The 22,685-nt window shown below is 37.9% G+C and overlaps 1 protein-coding gene across 2 annotated transcripts in view; it reads left to right on the forward strand.

Moving 5' to 3' along the window:
• Nucleotides 1-3: 3 nt before the first annotated feature.
• Nucleotides 4-22,685, forward strand: part of LOC128022257 (eukaryotic translation initiation factor 4 gamma 3) — a 48,358-nt gene continuing 25,676 nt past the window's right edge. For both annotated transcript variants that reach the window (XM_052609613.1, XM_052609614.1), the window contains exons 1-6: nucleotides 4-684; nucleotides 8,373-8,445; nucleotides 10,756-10,923; nucleotides 11,909-12,001; nucleotides 13,067-13,099; nucleotides 21,718-21,888. In XM_052609613.1, the coding sequence (XP_052465573.1) occupies nucleotides 521-684; nucleotides 8,373-8,445; nucleotides 10,756-10,923; nucleotides 11,909-12,001; nucleotides 13,067-13,099; nucleotides 21,718-21,888 (702 nt within the window). In that variant the 5' untranslated portion in view covers nucleotides 4-520. The remainder of the gene's footprint in view (nucleotides 685-8,372; nucleotides 8,446-10,755; nucleotides 10,924-11,908; nucleotides 12,002-13,066; nucleotides 13,100-21,717; nucleotides 21,889-22,685) is intronic.

Genomic DNA, 22,685 nt, shown 5'->3' on the forward strand with positions numbered 1-22,685 from the left:
AAGAACCGATTCCTGGAAATGTGTCGGACTTCCCATCACCACAAAGTGGCGTAAGGTGAACCCGATTATCTCCGAACTAGTCGCCCGACGTTTACCGAGCCGTCCGTCCAGCCGGACTGATGGAAGCAGCGGCAACAACGCCATGTTGAGCGAAGTCTCCCGTCTTTATGAGAAATTCCTATAATGCGACTCGCTATTGTGATGTTACTACGCAAAGCGGAGCAAACAAACCCGGAGACGGCCATCTGAGGAGGCGGAGAAGAACAATTCAACCGGGGAGATCCAGGGTGGCTGGAGGGGGATACAAACCCCCTACCGTTCCCATGCATAGAGCAGCTACAGGCCCCGACTTCAAACATAAAATGACATTTTTGGCACTAACAGCCAGATTTGAATGAAATCCATGGCATAAGGATATACACACGTTCCGGCCTTCGTAGAGAGAAGAAACGGCCAGATATTGTTGGAACGTGCGATCGTTTTCAGCTGCGTATTGTTTGTTTTGGTTTAAATTTCTGCGATGAGTTTGCCACCGAAAGTGGTCTCGAAACCGGCCGCCGTCGCTGTTAGTGGACACGTAACCGGACCGGCACCGCCAACGCAACTCCGCACAGCGCTGACCTCGGTGTCGTTACCACCGGGAGCCCAGGGCGCTCCTCCGCCGATGGCCGTGCCTCCTACCCAGTATCCTTCACTAATAACAAAGCCCCTTGTGTCCCACATCACAGATCAATGGGGAAACGAATGGGAATTTTACCTTGTTTGTTATTTGTTTACCTGATTATAATGATGAAATTACTACTATAAGATTGCATTAGATCATATTAATATATAGTTTATATTAATTTAATATAACCGTTGCCAGGGTTCAGGGGTGTGCATCGATTATATGGAAGGGATTTACTTGTTTGGTGTCTGTTGTTGTTTGCTGGTCCTCTTGGCACTTGCTTTTGTTCAGGGAACTTGACAATCCCAGCTTTGTGCACAGGGTACATTACAATTTAACATACCTCACAATCTTTGCATGTTTGTATTGTTTACCTGCTGCATTTTCTCAGTGTATAATCAAATGCTTTTTCTAAAGAACATGTGCACAAGTCAGATGTGACCTGAATGGCATTTGTACAGTTGCTAGGGTGTCGTTGCTGGTTGCTAGGGCAGGAATAGGAAGTCTCTGTTCTGTTGTGAAAGGCTGGATGTTGGCTTGAGCCAAGTGCAAGTTTATAAAATATTATTTTCTGGAGATATGATCCCTGTGATCCATTTTCAGTCTAGGTTTATGGGATTTTTTCATCTTGTTTATCTGTCCGACGGGCAAACAACTACATCCGGTTACGGCACCTGTGCAAACTTGAGGGGAATTGACTTTATATTTGTGTTACTATCACTTTGGGACAAGCTGGCTAAAATGAGTTACAAGAAATGGCTCAGAATAGAGGTTAGCTTAGAGAAAGTCTAGTGTTATTTGTTTACACATGCCAATCTGATTATCTAGTCCATGCAAAGGCATTCATACACTGAGAGTGCCGTACATACACTAATATTTTATTTAATATCTGGGAATAATCAAGAAACTGCTTTTATTTCAAGCTCATCTATTGAGACATTTCTTCCAACAACAGAACAGAAAACACCAACTGAAACAACGCTATGTCATTCTCGTCTGCTTTTGAAAGTAAATCACGTCACATGAAAGCATTGTTCGCTAGTGTGGGTCAGGTTGAATGTATGATAGGAATCTCTGCCTCATTTGACGTGATGTTAAGTAATCAGTCAAGCAAAGGCTGTTTAGACACTGTCAAGCTAAGTAATTGAGCAATAGGCGGACTGCAAATCTGGGTCACCCTCTTGAGCTCTCTGAGAATTTCTGTTGTTCTCCAAGTCTGAGCCATGATTTGCTGAGGTAGATTTTAAGGTGAATTGTGTTGTTTTTGCGCAACTAGTGTCACCGAACAGAACTGCACAAATGATGAAGGCTTTCAAACAGACTTAAAGATGCACATTGTCATTAGTAATTCAACTTGATTCCCAAACTTGTATGACTTTCTGTCTTCTCCCACACACAAATATATTTAAGGAATATTTCAGCTGGTTTTTTTTTTTTCATATTTTGAAAGTCTTTACTGTATCTGCTGCGTATCTGTCAAATATTGCAATAGTTAAGTGAAACCGAAACGTTTTCTGATAATCATTTCCTTTGAATTGAACATCTCATTCAAAGCACTGATGACATCCAGTTTGTTTCGCATTTCAATCAATAGGGAAATCTACAACACTTATGCACACTATATCTTTGATTATTTTTGTAACTATGGATGTGTACACACTGATTTGGTACATGTAAGCTCTTCCTTAATAACTTAGTGTGGCATAGTGACTCCTTTGGCTCTTTATCATGTGACCTAATCATATAATCGTAAAGACTTGCAGTGGGGTCCAAAAGTTTGAGACAATAATCAAGTTGAATAATGTATACTGTTCAATAATGTTTTAGAATGGAATAATGTTTTAGAAAATGTAATTAATTTGAGAACAAATACATTCAGCCATTAATCATGCAAACTTTTTGATACAAATGTCGGATGTTCTTGCTTCTGTTAAAGCTTGGGATGCTCTAAAATTACGTTTGATAATGTAATCAAGTTTTGACGTGTCAGGTCTCGAGTCATTGCTAAATATTAAGAAAAACCTCAGAATTGTTAGCTTTTAAATTGGATTAAGCTGGTAATGCTGAAATAATACAAATATTAATGAAAAAATATACATATTTCTAAGTATTTTTCAGAATCTGAATTTTTTATTTAATTATATATATATATATATATATATATATATATATATATATATATATATATATATATATACACATATTTTTTATTTTATTTTTTTGCAATAAATCACTTTTACACTTGTACTCCTGTAAAGACCTTTAATTTGTCATTGTTCATGTGCTCGACAGACATATTTTTGATTGGCTGTAATGTTAAACACTTCAAAAAACAAGCTGTAAACAGAAACCTTCACAGAGTGCGCACACAAATACGCACAGGTGCATTTGATAGCAGCCAAACTGCATCTTTGACATTGTCTTACTTGTTAGGCAAACTGACTTGCTTACTTTAAACATTATCACAAAATTCACAATATTCCCTCCCCTCATCAAAGATAACAAAATAATATCACCAGTATTCAATGCCCAGCCCTAATTATATATATTAAACTGAAACAGTTAGCAGCATTTTCACTTGTTTGCTTAGACATTTTGGACCTGGTTTTTATTAAACTGATTGTTTTAATAGGCTTTGTTTGCTTACCCTGTATAAAGTCCAGATTGTTTAAGTAGAGTCTTATTTTTCATTGATTTTTTGGCCTCCCCTGTTCAGAACTTTCCAATCAGTTTCAGACTGTAGTTCTCAATCACAAAGGTTTTATAACTGCCACAATGATTTGTTATTGCTTTGTAATTAGAAATCGTATAATATCAGCTCAGGCTGTTCAGCGGTGATCGACATCGACCACAAACCTCAGCAAAAACATGTGGCCATACAAAAAAACAATTGTGTGCACACATGGTAACACTTATATCGGATAGCAATGATTACATCACTTGATGCATATCAGTGTTTTTCAGTTGTAGAGTGTTCATGATTGCAGAAATCGCAATTACGACCCCTTCCTGTGCTCAGGAGTCACTGTATTGCTTTTTCTAACAGAGAAAATCGTCTTAGTGGGCGGGATTCCTAATCTGGGGACGTGCCTTTGGTGATGATGCTGCGTCGAGAGCTTGTGTAAAGCAGAGGGGGGTTGGGGTGTCGGAGGGAGTGGTTGCCAGAACGACGGGTAACATATGCGACTGGCGCTGCAGCCCTCAGACAATGGCAGCGCTGCTTAGCATTCAGAGTGTGAAGCTTCCCACCGCCTGCCAACAATCGCCTAGGTCACAGAGAGTCTCGCACCCACACCGCCTGCCACAACCCCAAACCTCTCAATGCAGCCCCTTGCTTGGTTCCCACACGTCTTGTCACCTGCTTCTCCCCCTTTTATCTCCCTTGCACACTGTACAATGAACCCTGAATGCTTATCAGGTAAATGAGAAGCAAGGAGAGATCAAGACCTCTTGTTCTTACTCATTCTTATAAGTGAAGTAGGTAATCTTCTTTTATCTGATTTCAGTTTAATACGTAGAAATAACTAAAAGTAAGCTGTTTGTAGTGGGCTATGATGTTACTCTAAGTAATATGATGTGTCAACATCTGGCTCAGCCTATTTCATGAGTTTGGGGCGGGGCTACTGGGAAACCTGTTTGAACACATTTTTTGCCTGATGCACAACTGGTCAAACGTTTGAGCTTTGAAGTATTAATAACCCTTCTAATTCTATTATAATGGTGAAGTTTAAACCACAACTATAAAAATAATGATGAGACCGGAACGATATCATTGGAGTCACTTATTTTAAAGGGTTAATTCACCGAACTAACCAATCAATCTTTTGTTCATTATCTTGCTCGGCTCGGTGTTCATCTTCAGTTCTCTCTTCACATCAGTTCAGTCAGTGTACTGTTTGAGTGCATGAATTACTCTGGGATATTGGTTTGTTTGAACTCAGAGGGAGTGTCAGCCACATTAAAAAAATTAACAGCTTAAGTCATTTGTTGATTAATGCTTATTGGAGACGAGAACCGTTTCAAATGATTCAGTTCAATTTGGTGAACTGGTTCAAGAAGATCCGGTTATCTTCTTGGACCAGTTCTTTCCAACCCTAGTTAATAGTTAACCCTTTAACTATTATTTTTTAGCTGATTAACGATGAAAACATTGATAGCCAATCAGAATCTTTCCTAGATTAAAGAGTTTGACTATTTAAAGGTGACATATAAACAGTTATTTTAATAAACAGCATTAAGCCGGGGTCACGTTAGACTTTTCGTTCCATTGACTAAATCTCCATCACCTGCGCACTTTCACATGAAGCAGCATTTACTACACAGAGCCGTTGTTCACTGACAAGCTGCTCAAAATATGATAGTGGTTTTGCGCAGCTTGTTAGTGAAAAACTGCTCTGTGTAGTAAATGCTGCTTCATGTGAAAGCGTGCAGGTGATGGAGATTTCCCGCTGATTACAGAAGTGGTTTTACTGACAAGATGCGCATTAAATATTGCATGTGATTTATCGTCCAGCTCTACCGTGGATGAAGTGGAGTCCAGCCCGGGGTCGTTTCATATGTTTGCTCCTTTGACGAATCCGCCGGCCGTTCCTCACTCAAGCCCGCCTGTGTGACACTTTGTGTTTCGTTGTGAAAGTGAAACTACTTTGATTGAGAAAAGAACACAACTAGAAATCAGTGGTTCCGGGACAGTTCAAACCAAATATTTAGATGTGTGCAGCACATTTAATGGAGGACTGTTCCCTGAACCTGCAGAGTAGCTTACAATGCATCTACACACAAAGGCTGTTTCTAAAGTGGGGCAGTTCCTACTTTGTAAGGACAGTGTGGCGCTTCTGACTCCTAGTCTGTAAGTACATTTTTTATATTTAAAGAATTTGCCACTGTTGATTCAAACAAGTTTTGAGCAGTGACTTAGCATTCAGCTTGGTAAAAATCTATGCATTTCAGAAAGGCGGTGCATAGAGGAGGAACAATAATGTACAGTATGTGGAAAATAATGTTTTTTTGAATCTTAAACGATTTGCATTACACCAAATACACAACATAATGTTATTTTTAACAAACTTCATATGACCCCTTTAAATTTGTCTTTGCACATAAAGCATTGAACGATGATGCTTTACCTTTAATTTTTCTCAACTTTCAGAGTGTTGGCCGCATTTTTGCTGCAGTTTTGTACTTTACAGTCTACATAAATTTTACATATGCTTAGTGACTACATTTCTCAAATAGTGCGCGTGTGTGTGAATATGTCTCCAGATGGGGGGCATAGGGTTCAGTATTCTATAGTCTTTGGTTCAGATCCTCACCTGAAATGTGATCCTAAAACACAGTCCTGGAAATCATACTGATCACAGTCTTACCTGAGGTTTAAGATAGCAAGGAATAAATCTCTCCCTCTCTCTCTCTCGTTCTCTCTCTCGCTCGCTCTCCATTTTCCTCTCTCTCCCTCAGCTGTAGACCCTCTGCCTGCCACGTAGACAATCTACTTCTGGTTTATCTAACTTCTCTTTTTTCCTTCCTATTCCCTTCCTTTTTTCCCCTTCCTTCCTGTCTTCATTTCCTTCCTTATTTTTTTCCCCATATACTTAAGTCATATTTTCATTCCTTTTTCTGCTGGTTTTAATTATTTCCTTCCTTTTATCCTTCAGTAATTTCTTTCTTTCGTTCCACTGTTCCCTTCTATCTATCACTCCATATGGTGCTTAATTGGATTTACTGTAAGCTACTACGAAAGTTTAAGGCTACACAGTTTTGCCATCTCATCCTTTTGCCTTTCTCTGTACTACTCCTACTGACGGTAATTAAAGAGACAACATTTAGAGTAAAGGACCATCTCTCTCCAGAGACCTTGACACTAATAGGACATTTTTGAGATGCTTTCTCTGTGTTTCAAAAATCCAGTTTACTCTTTTAAAATTAGTTTAAAATGATGCTCATTTTCCGTGGGTTTCTGTTTGTTAAAGTCTAATGTACTGCTGTAATTCACCTAAACCAGACTTGCCTCGCAAATGTGCTTAATTGAATTGATGTTCCATTTAGCCATAATACAAATTGAGCTTTACTAAATAGATTGTGTTTGTGTTGCATTGGAAGCATAACACCTGTTCTGTACATGTTGAATCACCTAACTTCTTAACCTGTGTTTTAAAAAAAATTCTGCCTTCGGAAAATGTGTAAATTCCTCTCAAATTCTTCACCCCTGTGAACACACACTTGCATGTCGTGCCATCAAAACACTGCCATGCAAAGGGATTTGGTTATGCAATGGAGTGCCAAACTGCTAACACAAGAATCAGATCAGCCTGTAATTCTAGTAAGTTGTGTCTTGTGTCCTGCAAGAGCATCGTGAGTGTCAGCTGTCAGTTTTAACCTGATCAAATAGCCTTGTGGGCCGTCCTCCAAGCTGCATTCCTCAGGTGCACCCCTCTTAACTTGGGTTAAGAGGACCATGGATGTGTCCCTGATGACTTGGAGCATAGGTTTCCAAAGTCAGATTGGCTCCACGTGAGAATGCACGTCATCTCATCACACAATATACCTCTCTTCCTGGCCGTTTTTTTTTCACAGCCCTTATTTCCCCCATCCCCCTTTTTTTCGCCTCAGAGTTTAGGTTGGCAGAAGGCCAAAGAGGTAGAAGGAGGGGAAAGGGGAAAGAGAGCGTAAATCGGAAGGCAGGGTTTCACGAAAAGACTAAAAAGTGTCCATGAGTACATGAAGCGCATGAAGGAGAGTCAGAGCTCCTCCACTTTCCCCGAAACCATGTGATCTGCTCATCTCTCACTTACGGGCACAAATACTGTAACCGCCAGAGCCGGTTCCTGGACTTTTCTTCCTCTTTTTCTGTCACATCCATCCGTCTTTGTTGCTGTCTGTGACTGTAACATTCATTATAAACTCTTTCAGCCTGCTGGAAGACTGTTCGCTTTTGCCCTCTCACATGATGGACACATTGAAGCTGCTTTGACACAATCTGTATTGTATAAGCGCTATGTAAATAAAGGTGACTTGACTTCCTTTAGGGAAGACTGGATGAGTAATGTGTAAATATTGTACAACCTTTAATTGTAGGTAAAATCATGATGATATCATGCAAATTTTCAGTTCCCATGACTCCCATGTCTTTTAATAGCTCGCCACCTGCAACTTGAACGTGTCTGTTATATTGAGACATTTCTAGGAACAGGACAGCATGCGTAAAGAGGTGCATAAACCTCAGTTGGGACGTTTTTGGTGGTCAAGTAACGGTATTCTGATTTTTGTTAAGGAATTTTGCAGCTTATTTGAACATTTGCCATTTGTTTAATGTGTTCGAACACATATTGTATCCAACAGTGCGCTGATCTGTTTCTCACATATTTGGAATTCCATGTCAGGATTTCTGTTTGACATCTTCCTGGCCGGAGGAGGTACAGGGTGTACTGAATTGGACATTTTGAAGAGGGGAGGGAGAAAATGTGTTTATGTTAACTTTCTCCAACATTTTCCCCAAATGCAAGCCACTGGCTGAAGTTGATAATAATATTAATTAGTGTGAAAGAGTCTGCACCATTAACGCTTAATGAACCAAATGCTTGCTATTATGAACCATGATGCTGGATAGTTTTTGTGGCTAATGTTTCATGTTCTGTGACCTTCTTGGCTACTAAGGTTGACATTTTAAGCCTATTAGCAAGATTTTCTCTAACATTACCCTTCCCAGGATTCCTCGAGCAGCACTATCACTAGAAGAACGCATGTTTTCCACCCACTCTGGGGTGACTGCAGTCTACAGTGTGAGCGATTACACACAGATGTTCACTTACAGTCATTACACATCACTTTAATGTATATGCTCAGACAATCCCCAAGGCCAAAAATATACCTAAAGCAAGTATGTGAGAACATGTGGTCCTATTGTGCATACTTACTGTGAGTTCTTTTATTATTATTATTATTAAAAGCAGTTGATTTAGATGTCTGTCTGAGCTTATATACATGTTGACAGCTTAACTAGCTTTAAGTAGTTTGCTCAGCATGATTCTCCCCAGACTGTAAATGTAGTTGACATTTAAAATTGTAATTTATTTATATGAAGCGATATAAAATATACAAATTAAATGATAAAGTGACCACCAGGGGAATATAAAGCATTAGTGATCGACCGATATTGATTTTTTATAACCGATACCGATACCGATTATTTGCATGTTTATGTACCCGATAACCGATATGCAGAACCGATATTTATTTACTGTTATACTTCTGTTTCTGACAATTATTACAACACAAATGAGCTGAAAAAAAACATTTTATTTATAACAATCACTCCCTCCTTGCATACAAAAAAAAAAACTTTATATTTATACACAAATAAATAGAGGGGTCTGAGTCCTCTGCACTGTTACTAAGTGTCTTTGTTTTAAAATAAAAGCTTTGATGAGGTAAAAAAAATAAAAACGGGTAAAAAAATAAAGCACAAAAATGATTCTAACATATTGGTGGGGGCGGGAGGGCTATTTAGGAGTGCATAGCTATTTAGTAGTGTAACTTAATACTCCCAGTTAAGCAGAACTAGGTTTTAGTGTATAAAACAGAGTCTTCCAGCATTCTGCCCTGTAAGCCTGCTTCCTTCAAAAATTTTATGCAGTGGCCGTGCTTGAGGCTTCCTGATCATCAACCCAGTCAGGTGCTGAGCAATATGAACAAACTTTTTTTCCCGAGACTATATAAAATTAAACAGCACTTGTCAGTTGGCATTTTATGATCTAGATTCAATCTAACGTTAGATCATGAAATGCCAACTGACAAAGTGCTGTTTGACTATAATTTAATCAACCGCGATCGCGCATGGAGATAATAAATAATTAATTTCCACAAAGCGGTATATGTATATGTGTATTAGCGAAATAATTGTTATGTAGTAAATGATAATATAATCTAGTGTGTTTAAACAAGATAATCTTGTCAAAAGTTTCATTCAGTGGCATTGCTTGAGGCTTCCTGATCATCAACCCAGGTGCTGAGCAATATGAACGAACTTTTTTTCCCGAGACTATATAAAGTTAAACAGCACTTGTCAGTTGGCATTTTATGATCTAAATTTAATCTAATGTTTAATCATGAAATGCCAACTGACAAAGTGCTGTTTGACTATAACTAAATCAACCGCGATCGCGCATGGAGATAATAAATAATTAATTTCCACAAAGCGGTAGGCTATATTTATATGTGTATTAGCGAAATAATTGTTATATAGTAAATGAAAATATAATCTAGGGTGTTTAAACAAGATAATCTTGTCAAAAGTTTCATTCAGTGGCCGTGCTTAAGCCTCCAGATCATCCGTCAGTTGCTAAGCAATATGAACGAACTTTCTCTTCTAGACTAATGGTGAGCAAATACAACAGATAGAGAATTAAATTCAACGCTTTTCAGAATCAGAATCAGAATCAGAATGAGCTTTATTGCCAGGTATGTTTACACATAGCCTACGAGGAATTTGTTTTCGTGACAGAAGCTCCGCAGTACAACAGAATGACAGCGACAGAACATAAAACACATAACGTTAATAAAAGAATTAAAAAAAAAAAAATTATTTTCAACATGCACTCGTATTTCATATTTTCAAAACGTCTGTTTTATTTAATTCATGTAAAGATACGTCTTTATTGGAGCAGGACATGACGAACACTACGTAACTCAATGAGTTCGTCTCAATTGTTTAGAAACAAGCTGCATAAATTAACTATATCAGGAATTTATGTCTCAGATCTCATTTGTGCATGTCTGTTATGTTAAATAAAGTTGATTAATTAAAGCAAACCAAGTAGAACATATACTTTACCTGTGCACTGAGTTGTTGTTGACTGATCTCCTCAGACGCCCGGGCTGCAATGGCGTAATTCTCAAAACGGCCACAAGATGGCGCCGTAAATCGGCGAATCCGATATTACAAAACCGATACCCGATTATGGAAAAATGCTTAAATATCGGGAAAAATATCGGTAAACAGATACATCGGTCGATCACTATAAAGCATTGCTGTATAACTGAAGGAAATGATCGTACACTGTGTGTAAATGTTGTTTGTGGTCATTCCACAGGTATCTAGACACCCTGGTCCTCCATATCCAGGTCATGACCTCAGCAAAACCCACCCAAATCTGGCGGGCACCCCTCCTGGCCACGCCACGTCCCCAGCCCTCTCTCAGGTATCAGTCCCTGCCACCGCTCCATTCCGCTTCCTCAAGAGCTGGGAGACAGGTGCTGGGGTGAGTACCAGTCTACACAATTATTTGCTTAATTGTCTGATATTTTGCCGTTGCTCTGGGTCACCTTTTGCGTACTAGAAATGATGTTTGTTCTTTGCCTTTTTTGTTTCTGAATTAACTGTGAGGTTCTTTCATACGAAGAATAATAATTATAAAGATGACTATATTAACTATATGCCAATGAACACCTGAGAAGAGATGCAAACCCCTCAGAAAACCCCAGATGATGCTAACCCTGAAACAACATACAGAACTACCAAATATTGCATCGTATAATAATTGCTGTAAATTGTGTTCATCGTCTGGTTGACTACGTCTTGTATTATTTTTTCCGAATATTTCTGCAATTTGCACATAAAAAGAACCCACTGATAAGTGACTTCTCATTATTGTAGAAACTACATTTTCTGTAAAGTTGCTTTGCAGTCATTTGGATCATAAAAACGCTATACAAATAAACTTGAATTGAATGTTTTTATCATTCATCAGTTGGAAAAAATCGTTTTAAAAGTGATTCCAACGATATGGTTTCTCTGTGACTTTATCGTTATGGCTGTGGTGTGGACTCTACACTCCGAATACAGAGTGCCATGGTTTTGTGTTATGACTGATTTTTGCCACTGCTCTCCTCATTATGGTTACCAGCAGCCTGTAGGAACAGTGTTGCTATTTCATTAATATTGTTTCCAGCTGACACAGGTGCTGTAATGATCCCACGACTTTCTCACACACACACAGTACAGATTTAAACACACTCTACAGACACTTTTTCTATACACTCTGATTGGAGGGTATGTATTCATCTAGGTTTTATTTGACAAAGAAATGAAGTCAGTATGTACACACTCGGATACACAGATAACTACGATTTTTTTTCACATGTCACTCTTGTTATTTGGTAACCTGCGCTGTAAATTGAAACTGTACATCATGCTTCAAAAGGAAAGTTGCCTAACCTTTTCCTTGTCTATGATTCACTCCTTAGCCTCCATATAACCCAGCTCAGAATGCAGGCTCCGCCCCCTTGGTATACTCGCAACAGACGCAACCAATGAACGTACAGCCGCAGACTCGGCCGGTAAGCACTGCACCCCACACAATACATTAAAGGGGTCATAAAATGCTTTTTTTTATGTTAGTGGGGTGCACTGCTGGAAGTCACATTCAGTGTTGCACATGGTTCTTGTGATGCTGTCTTCATTATGGGGGCACCTGGATGGTATGATGGTTCTTGCAATGGGATGAATATTTCAGCTGGTAAAGATTCTGTTTGGACGGATTTGTAAAAAAAAATCTGACGCCAAGCAAACAAACAAAACAGTATTGCCTACTCATAACATGAAATAAGATTTTATTTATTTATTTCATTCAAAAATTTTGAGTTGGTAAGATTTTTGAATGTTTTGAAAGAAACCTCTTATTCTGTCTTAAGCCAAGGCTGCAATTATTTGATCAGAAATACAGTAAAACCTGTAAAAATGATTACGCTTTCAAAATGACTGTATTCTGTTTTAAATTCTATTCAAATGTAGCTTCATTACTCCAGTCTTCAGTATCATATGATACTTCAGAAAGCATTCTCGTATGCTGATTTGCTGCTCAATAAACATTTCTTATTGTCTGTGTTGAGAACAGTTTTGCTGCTTAATATTTTTGTGGAAACCGTGATGAATTTTTATTCAGAATTCTTTGATGAATATGAAGTTTAGAAGAACAGCAGTTAATTTAAATTCAAATCTTTTGAAATGTTAAAATTCATTAATTTCTTTGAAAAATGTGTACTTAAACCAAACTTTTTGAAAGATTGTATAGACCATATACCTCACATAGTTTGGCTTGCATCATTAATATAAAAATATATATAAAATTAGGAGTGTCACCCTTAGGTTGTTGGTCTTGCTGACTTTAAATGCCTGAATCAAACCAACTTCAGTCATTAATTAAGCACCATCAAATCATTCATGTTAAATCCAGCCAGTAGGACCACCTGCTCTGCTAACATGTCACTCAATCCTGCTATGCTGCTCTTGTTTCATTTGTAATGGAAATGCAAAGTCATGCAAGATGAAACTCACTGTCTCGCCATTCTTTCTCTTCTTTTCCTGCTCCCGATGACCTTAAAACGTGCTGTCATCTCTCTTAGTTTGTGACGGGGCCTCGGCCGACCCACCATCAGGTAAATCCCACAGACCTAATGTCTCTTTATCCTCTCAGACACTTCTTAAGAGGCTTCTGGATTTTGTTTATGTGTGGTGGATAAAGATCTGGACCGATTGGACTGAAGTTTTTTGGTTTGAGGGATAAAGGCATATGATAAATGACTAACTATTCTAAATTGCAAAAGAAAGTTGTACTAGAGCTATCATTTACAGACTCGCGCTGACCATTGGGTGAGATTGATCTTTTTTTGAAATGCCATGGCATCATGTTTCCCTTTCAGAATTTTTTAATCGGAAATGCAACACCAGTGCAAACTGCAAAGACAGTTTTGAGCACATTGGCACACAATTTTAAATCTATAAAAAAAAATATGCTGATGTATCTATGATGGTAAATGCGTCATGAGCCTCTTTCACACATAAAATCTTTACTGGTAAATAACCGTTAAGAGATCATGTGTGAACACTAGGACCTTTTCAAAAAAGCCAGTAAATTCGTTCTGTCAATTTCCTGGTATGAGAAGTTGTAACATCACCAGTAAATTACCGGTAGCCTAATGTGCTCTCTGTGAATCCAGAACGAAATTACTAGTATGAGCACGTTCAAGTTCAGGACGCACTGCCATAAGACATCTACTCTGAACCAGTCATAACATTCTGCAGATGACGCATTTACTCTGCGCTGTTTAGTTTGATTTAAAGTTGTCTAATACGATGTCTCTTGGCGATAAGCAGCTGCTTGAATCTGAACGTTTGACACTTAAATGAAATTATAAACAAAAACACTTTACAATTACAACACTGGGACATGCAGCCACTTAGAGGTCATTTTCGGTTAATGATGTCACGGAATTTACCAGTATTTTGAAACCGGTGTGTGAATGATGCTTTACGGAACATCATTGCCTGTGTGAACGGCACATTTACCAGTAAAGACGCTCCGGTAATTTTACGGCAATTTACTGGTAATACTTTGTGAAAGGGGCTTTGGACAGTTCAGTCCACCAATTGAATTCACCTAGGACTCCAAAGCATTTAGTGCCTGATTCAAAATTCAGCAAAAATTTCTCCAACTTATGTCATCCGAACTCACGGTTTTTATGCCTGTTAATGTCTTTTCAGTTATTACATATAATATTCCAATAAGAACTAGGGGTGCTCCGATCACGATCGGCCGATCGTTATGCGCATCTCGTCAGTAAAGCCGGTTTTCTAATGAGCCGTTAATTCCATCAGGTGCGTGATTTCACATAGAGCAGCTGTTACTACACAGAGCCGTTGTTAATAGAGAAGATGCGCAAATCCACTTCATTTTCAGCGTTTTTTGGTGCATCTTCTCTATTAACAACGGCTCTGTGTAGTAACAGCTGCTCTATGTGAAATCATGCACCTGATGCAATTAACCGCTGATTAGAAAACCGGCTTTACTGACGAGATGCGCATTAACGATCGGCCGATCGTGATCGGAGCACCCCTAATAAGAACTGTTGCGACTTCAGATTTTCACAACACAAAAGAATTCGCAAAAATAATTTGAGATCACAAAATTATCGTAATATCCATAGAATTTTTTTAAAAGAAAAGTGTCAGTCAAATTCATCTTTGCCTTTGCTTACTTTGTGTGTTCTCTTTTTTTTAGCCAATTATAATTTGATATTTTTGTATTCGTGATATTAACACAGACATTATTTTTTAAGATGCCTAGAATTCAAATTGTGTTGTTTTGCCACAAGTTTACTACAAATACTCCGCTACAGTAATAGCTCAACCTGCAAGGTGCGTTTTAGAAATTACAGAAATTACACTCTTCAGCTCTACGAACCATTATGACTAGAGATGTATTCCTAGTCACACATTCGTGTATTAGCTCGACTGCGTAACGAGCTCCTCGTCCTTGAGAACCAGACATTAGAAGTGTGTCCTCTGACTCATCCGTTTCTTGTCTTTTCTGAAGGAGCGTCTAATTGATGATGTTTTGTGTTCATGTTATCTGATGAGCAGATGTGCAATCATAAAGACTGACAGTGATTGCTAATGCTTGTCAAGGATGTTAGTGCACTTTTTATTAGATGAAATACTTCAATGTGTCACATTCCTGAGCAGAATCATTATTGCAAGTGTTTAGAAGACTTGGGCTTTTGTCAGTCGTAACCGAAAGCATACAGAAGTCATTAGGATCATTAGAATGTAAGTTGCTTTGGGCAGCATTACACTTGTCCGTACACGCATTCGTGAGTGTGTTCCAGATATTCCAGCCGCTGTGCTTTGGTGTTTCATTACAAGGGAAACTTGTTTGTCATTTGTTGCTAATGATTTGTTTATGCGCTTTGCGTGTAGCTACAAGCCAATGCGAGAGCGTCCACAAGCAACTGACCTCTAAGGAAAGTTGTGTGACTTTCTGCCCCAACCTGTCACACATTTATCTCTTTCCACTGGCTGTGCCAAATTTAAGTGCGCCAGAATTAAAATCACAGGAAACAACCAATCACGCACAAACTGACATGACGAAGTGGCAGATTATGGATTTGCAGTGCGATACTGAGGACTAGCATTTAGGAAAGATGCTTTTAATGCTGTCCCTAAATTACTTTCCCCCTTCGAAGTTTCAGTGTTTAACAGATGTGCTAGCCCATGTGCAACGGGCTTAGCTTGAAATGTAGCACAGCTGTATTATGTTTCATTATCCTCGATACAGCACAAGAAACTGTTACTGGATGGATGAGATTATGATTGGGTGCTATAATGATTCTGTCACATTATCGTTGTTTGTCGAATTTTCAAGTGACTAATTTCAATAGGAATCTACACAATCAATTTTCCCATGCAAATTTTGCAACAAGGTTCAGAATCAGAAAATGACTTCTGTGTGGGATATGTTTCATGTATTCGCTATATTATTGACTATATATAATGCTCCTTTTTTGCCTGCACTTTTAATCGTTTTTTTTTTTATTTAGAGGGGGGAAAAGCAAAAGCATAACAGTACTGTACATAGAACTGAGAAGGGATCACCTTATAGGACAGCGCTTGATTTGTGTAATGTGCAGCAATGAAAGAAGCTTTGACATCTGTGCTGATGTTAAAAGAGCTGAGTTAAGGTTTCATTTCTCCCTTGTGGCTGCGGCAAGTCCCAGCTCGGTTCCACTGCAGACCGGCTAAAACTGATGGCTACAGGCCATTAGAAAACAAACAGAAATAGGAGAGAGTGAAAAGGGAGTGTCTCTCTCTCTCTCACACACACTCACATGCACACACACACACGCATTTCAACACAGAGCAGAGGCTGGAATAGCTGGCTTGTGTTGAATGTTGGTCAGACTGTCAGAGAACGAGAAATGAAGAACATTTAGATCAGAGTCTCCATGGTGCAGGATGAAAGATTCTGGCAATTGTCATATATATTTGTGTACAACATAGATAATTAGGAATGCTTCCTTAATGTTTCAGCAAATCAGCATATTTAGAATGATTTTTGAAGGATCGTGTCACTTTGAACCCTGAAGTAATAGCTGTATATATATACAGTACAGACCAAAAGTTTGGAAACATTACTCTTTTTAATGTTTTTGAAAGAAGTTTCTTCTGCTCATCAAGCCTGCATTTATTTGATCAAAAATACAGAAAAAACAGTAATATTGTGAAATATTATTACAACTTAAAATAATAGTTTTCTATTTGAATATACTTAAAAAATATATATATATGCCTGTGATGCAAAGCTGAATTTTCAGCATCATTACTCCAGCCTTCAGTGTCACATGTAACATCCAGTCTATCACATGATCATTTAGAAATCATTCTAATATTCTGATTTATTATGAGTGTTGGAAACTATTCTGCTGTCTAATATATTTAAAGAATAAAAGGTTAAAAAGAACTGCCTTTGTAAAAAAAAGTTGTATAATAATATATATTCTAATAATATATTTTCTTTACTATCACTTTTTATCAATTTAACACATCTTTGCTGAATAAAAGTATTGATTTTATTTAAAAAAAAAAATAATAAAAAAATAATAATAATAATTACTGACCCCAAATTACTGACCAGTAGTTTATATTGTTATTACAAAATATTTATATTTTAAAAACATAGCTTCTTCTTTTTTTTTATTCGTCAAGTATCCTAAAAAAGTATCACATGTTCTGAAAAAATATTAAGCAGCAGAACTGTTTCCAACTTTGATAATGAATCATCATATTAGAGTGATTTCTAAAGGATCATGTGATAATGATCCTAAAAATTCAGCTTTGCATCACAGAAATAAATGATAATTTAAAGTATAATAAATGTAAAAACAATTATTTTAAATTGTAATAATATATCACAATATTACATTTTTTTTCTGTATTTTTCTGTAAATATCTCCATTTGTTCCATTCACGTTCCATGTTCCCTTATCCCCCCACCCCTCTCTTATTCTCTCATGCTCTCTAATGCTCTTTTCTAATCCTTTCATAGATCCACAATCTTTCATGCCATCTTTCTCTCTCTTTCTGCCATTCAGATACATGCACTCATTCTTATCTCTGTCCCTTACAAACACACAGACACCAAGTCTCTGCTTCCGTCCCTCCCTGGCATTTCCACGTACACACACACAAACAAACACACACTTGTATGGCATTGTGACAGTAGTTTAGCACAAAGTGGTCTTTGCCCCAGGCTGCGGTCGATCCCCTGTTGGCCTGTATGAGTCACATTGAGAGGAAGTCAACCATTACACACACACAAGCACTGTTTATTCTCCTGTGGTGGTCTTCTGTTTCTCTTCTATCTTGTTTCCTTTGTCAGGTCTCTCTTTTCACCTTTGACCCAAAGGTGGCTTAAGGTCTATAAACTGTTATTTATGACAATGTAAAAATGATTTTTTTAAATAAATCATTAAATTTTTTAATCTGCAATTTAGTTTTGTCAAGTTTTCACTTTTTTTTTCCCCAGTGATTTATAGTTTGTTTTATTTATGTTTTATTATTTGCTGCCATAGTGAGTTAAAGGGGTCATATGATTTTTTCTTTTTTTTTTCCTTTATCTTTGGAGTGTTACAAGCTCTTGGTGCATAAAGAAGATCTGTAAAGTTACGAAGACTAAAGATTCAAACCCAAAGAGATGTTCTTTATAAAAGTTAAGTCAACCACGCCTACCTAAAATGGCTCGTTTGAACACGCCCCCACATATCTACATCACGATGTGGGAAGATTTGCATAACACAGCCAAAATGTTCATGCAAAGAAAGGTGTTACTTTTATTCTCACTGTTGCCACTGGCGCCATGTTGTGGAGACGTTTTGAAAGCGAAACTACTTTGTTTGGTCTTCCAAAAGAGGACACAACTAGAAATCAGGGGTTGTTATATTTACAACACTGTTCCAGAACAGTTCAAACCATGTATGCAGCACATTTAATGGAGGACTGTTTCCTGATCCTGGGATAGTAGACTACAATGCCGGCTGTTCTGACTCACAGTCTGTAAGTATGTTTACATATTTAAAGGATTTGCCACTGACAATTCAAACGCAAGTTTTGAGCAGTGCAGAGTAGCGCTAGTTGTTTGTCGTTTCTCCGATCATAAATGCAGACATGGTATTATTTTTACACAGCGTGATACTCAACACAACACATAAAAAGAAAGTATAATTCAGCGGATCTCAATTCCCGTCCTCTCGCCCCCCAGCTCTGCATATTTTGTATGTTTCTCTTATCACTTCAGACATTTGTTCTGTTTGAATGCAAGTGCCCTGCGAAGTGGATATTCTGCCACAATTAGAAGCGAATGTTGTGTTCCATTCAAAGTGCATTGAAGTGTGCAAGACATAAATTTAAATCGTATTTATTTACAGAGGTATATGGTGTCACACTTGCCCGTGTATAAAGTTGCGAAGCGCAAATCCATGAATGAATGTTCCGAAGTGAAGTAAGCTTCAACAGATTTCCCCTGCTCAGGGAGTAGGGAGCAATGAACACTGTGTAGGGACCATGTCAGTCGCAACAGAGTTCATGCATGGAGCTCACTTCTAACAAGCTGATTATCTGAATCAGGTGTGTTAACAGAGAGGCATGAAAAATACGCAGAGCTAGGGGCGCGTGCGAGGACTAATTATGTTCTCACTGGATGCAACAAATGTGTTTCATTGTGGAGTCTTTTGAGATGATTGTAATATGTTATCACTTTTTATGAGCATTTGTTCAACCATACTCTTTCTTTACTTTGCTTCTCAGCTAATATTTTGCTGAATCTGTTGTTTCCCTTTGTCCTGATGCAAACAGAGCTACTGTCCTCAAATGCAATATATTTATTTAGAGAGCTGTTCTTTTGAGCAATTTATTTTAGTGTCAGAGCTTCTTTTCAGCCTCTAGTGTGAGTTGCCCCAACATGCCACCAACTCACACATAGTGTATACATTTACAACAAAGCATGCCAGTCCCTTAACCACATTATTTCATAGGGTATATAGTAGGGTTTTTTGGCACTTGCCGATAGTAAAACCGATACTTGGATTTTCACTGCAAAATTGTGTGTACAAAAACCAAAAAAAATATGAATCATGTTAGCTGGTCTCATTTAGCAAATAGTTTTATCCTTCAGTTATTTTTACCCTTTATTATTCCTTTATTATTTCCGGTTACAAACAGCAATCAAGATCATTCAACAAAAGTGCACATGTTCTCTCTCTCTCACTCTCTTCCTTACTGTCAAGTAACTTTAGTATCATCAACATAGTTTTACTTGCTTGTGACATATCCGACCGAACTACAAACTTTTACAGTGATGTGTGTGAGAAAGGGATATTTGCTCATTTGCACATCTGTGTTCCTGTTTACTCAATCCACTCAGCGAGCTTTGCTTATCAGCTCATGCACATAAGCTATACAGGCATGAATATATAGAAAGTTAATGTTATAATAATTACATACATGTACATGTAACTCTATTCTGCTCTCTGTTGTTCTGTTGTCTGCGTATAAATACAGGTGTGCAGTATCGGCCCGATACCGATAATAGTGTCAGTATTGGGCCGATACTGTCATAAATGACAAGTGCTCTACAAAAGCACAGTGAAACTCAGTAGCATGTTTATTGCAGGACGGACACACTGAGTTCAGACAGTTACGCATAATCTCCGCTCTGTTCTCAGGCACTAGCAGATCAGTTCTGTGGTGTTAAATCACTTTTCTGTCACCCATCAAGAGGCGTCTGCTACATTTATTGTTCTTGTCTTTACACACACTCGTGGCTTTGGGAAATCTCCGTGACTTGTTAAATGATATGCTTGGATTATTCTGAGCCATGTTGTTAGATGTTTTTGGGTGTACCTGAGCCATGTTATTAGGTTGGATTTTAGGGAGGAATAAATAACCTTCTGCCTTGGAAATGGTGGCAAATTATGTTTAAAATGTTTAAATACCGTATGTTATATATCCTTTAACTACAATGGCTGTTATTTTTATCCTTTGAAATCATTATAAGGGATTGAAAATGTGCCTTATTTGAAGAATTAACCACACAGACAGCCATTCAGACTTTTTCTATTTTTTTCTATGAGAAAATGTTAATATTGTGTATGAATATCTAGTGTGTGTAGAATCAGAGAGAGAGGAGGGCTCACCTCTCGCTCCAGTGCTACTCGGCTGACTGGGTTTGCTGAGGTAATATTTGCTGTGTGGATGGAGAGAGAGAGAGAGAGAGAGAGAGAAATAGAGGGAAAGCGGGGGAGGAAGTGATGGGGGAGGGGACAGCGACTCTAGCAGGCATGCAGTATTCTCCTGATGAATAAACCCTTGTGCCAAAGCTGTGCCACCATCCCGTTACAGCGGAGAATGAGAATACTGCTCATTTCTCCAGGCTGCTGTGCGTGTGTCTGTATTTATGTTTGTTCCATTGTCTGTTTTGGACGAGCAGAATTGATATAATTCCTTTCTGATCACTGCAGTTCTAGGGTTGGGTGTTGCGCATGCTGCCCAATTTTAGTGACCGCGCGGACAGTCCGTGTGCAACAGCGCAGGCGCGAGATGAATGTTGAAACAGAGCGAGTCAAGTAGGTGAGACTGTGCATGTGTCAAGCTCATCTATCTGCCGCTGAGCACTTTGAAAGCTGTGCAAATGCGGCTGTGCGCAAGATGAAAAGGAACGCCGAAAGTGAAGTATCCCCGGGCCTAACGCGGAGCAGACGTCAGAGGATTAAAACATTACATTGAATTATCATTAGGCTATTTGAATTTTATCATGATATACTTATAATCCAACACCCACAATCCTCCCCACATGTTCTAATCAAATTAAATTTTAATTATTTAGAATTTTGTTGCCGTTTTTATATGCTTTGTTTAATATTTATATTAAATTATGTTTATATCTATTAATAAAGCTTTTACTGTTTTGAATGTCATTTGTATTGTGCTCCGGAACAGTTATGTTATAAGGGAGGAGAGAATAATGATGCCATCTCAACATCGTGATGTCTGTCAACTTTCGGCCCAAACCTGTGCTGTTCTAGTGTCTGAATATTAGATTGTCAATTAAATGCAAACTCAAATGTCTCATGATTTGTATACACTGCCTGACAGATACATGTATCAATTTGTGTAATAAGTCAACACTGATTTGTTTCTCTCATTTATTTGACTTCCTCCTCAGTTCCTCCACAGGACTCAGATGCAGCCAGCACGACCTAATCTTCCTACCAACAGCCCCTCCATTCGGCCAGGCTCACAGACAGCTACGGTTTATCCCCCCAACCAGGCCATCATGATGACAATGACGCCCATGCCCTTTCCTACCCAGACACACCAGTACTACATTCCCCAGGTATTTAGTCAGTGGAGTTGTTATTGTGACCAAGAATCACCAAAAATGGATTGTATACACACAATATTTTCAGGGTTCCCACAGTGATGGAAAAAACTATCCAGAAAATATCATGAAGTTTTTAATTTCATCAAATGTTTTTAATGCAATCTTACCCAATTTGCCATTATATCTGATTTATTATTTAATTCATTTATAAATAAAACCTGAATGGGATATTTAACATGTTTTTTTTTTTGTATGGTATTGTTTTATTTTTCTTTGTATAGCAGAAATGTTAATAATTTTATGTTTGTTAAATGTATAAAATTAATATACTATGTTATAGTAAATATGTTAAAATATTTATATACAACATATTTAAGGAATTTGTGTATTAACATAAAATAAATGAGATGTATTTATATTAAATGTGTATATACAAACATAAATAACTATTTAAGTATTTTTCTTTAAATAAAATTCAGATGCGGGGCTTAACAAAACGTATTCTTAAATTAGTTTTATTAAATTAGTTTTATTAAATGAAATTTAGATGGAATAATTAACAAATAATTAGCTGACTTTGCATTGCAGAATTTAATACAATCGAAGCTCAATGATTATGAAATATAATGTTTTTGTGCAATAATACACAAACACTACTGTGCAAAAGCCTTCAGATTGCCACAGTTCTAATGGATTTACTCTGCCTCAGTTTTTTCTGTTTCTTCATGTCATTCCAGACGGACTCGATGATTTTGGGATCAGATCTTTGTGTGGAGCACTGGCTGTTGTCAGACTCCTTATGCATATAC

This window comes from Carassius gibelio, chromosome A11 (genome assembly GCF_023724105.1).
Source record: "Carassius gibelio isolate Cgi1373 ecotype wild population from Czech Republic chromosome A11, carGib1.2-hapl.c, whole genome shotgun sequence".
Classification (NCBI taxonomy): Eukaryota; Metazoa; Chordata; class Actinopteri; order Cypriniformes; family Cyprinidae; genus Carassius; species Carassius gibelio.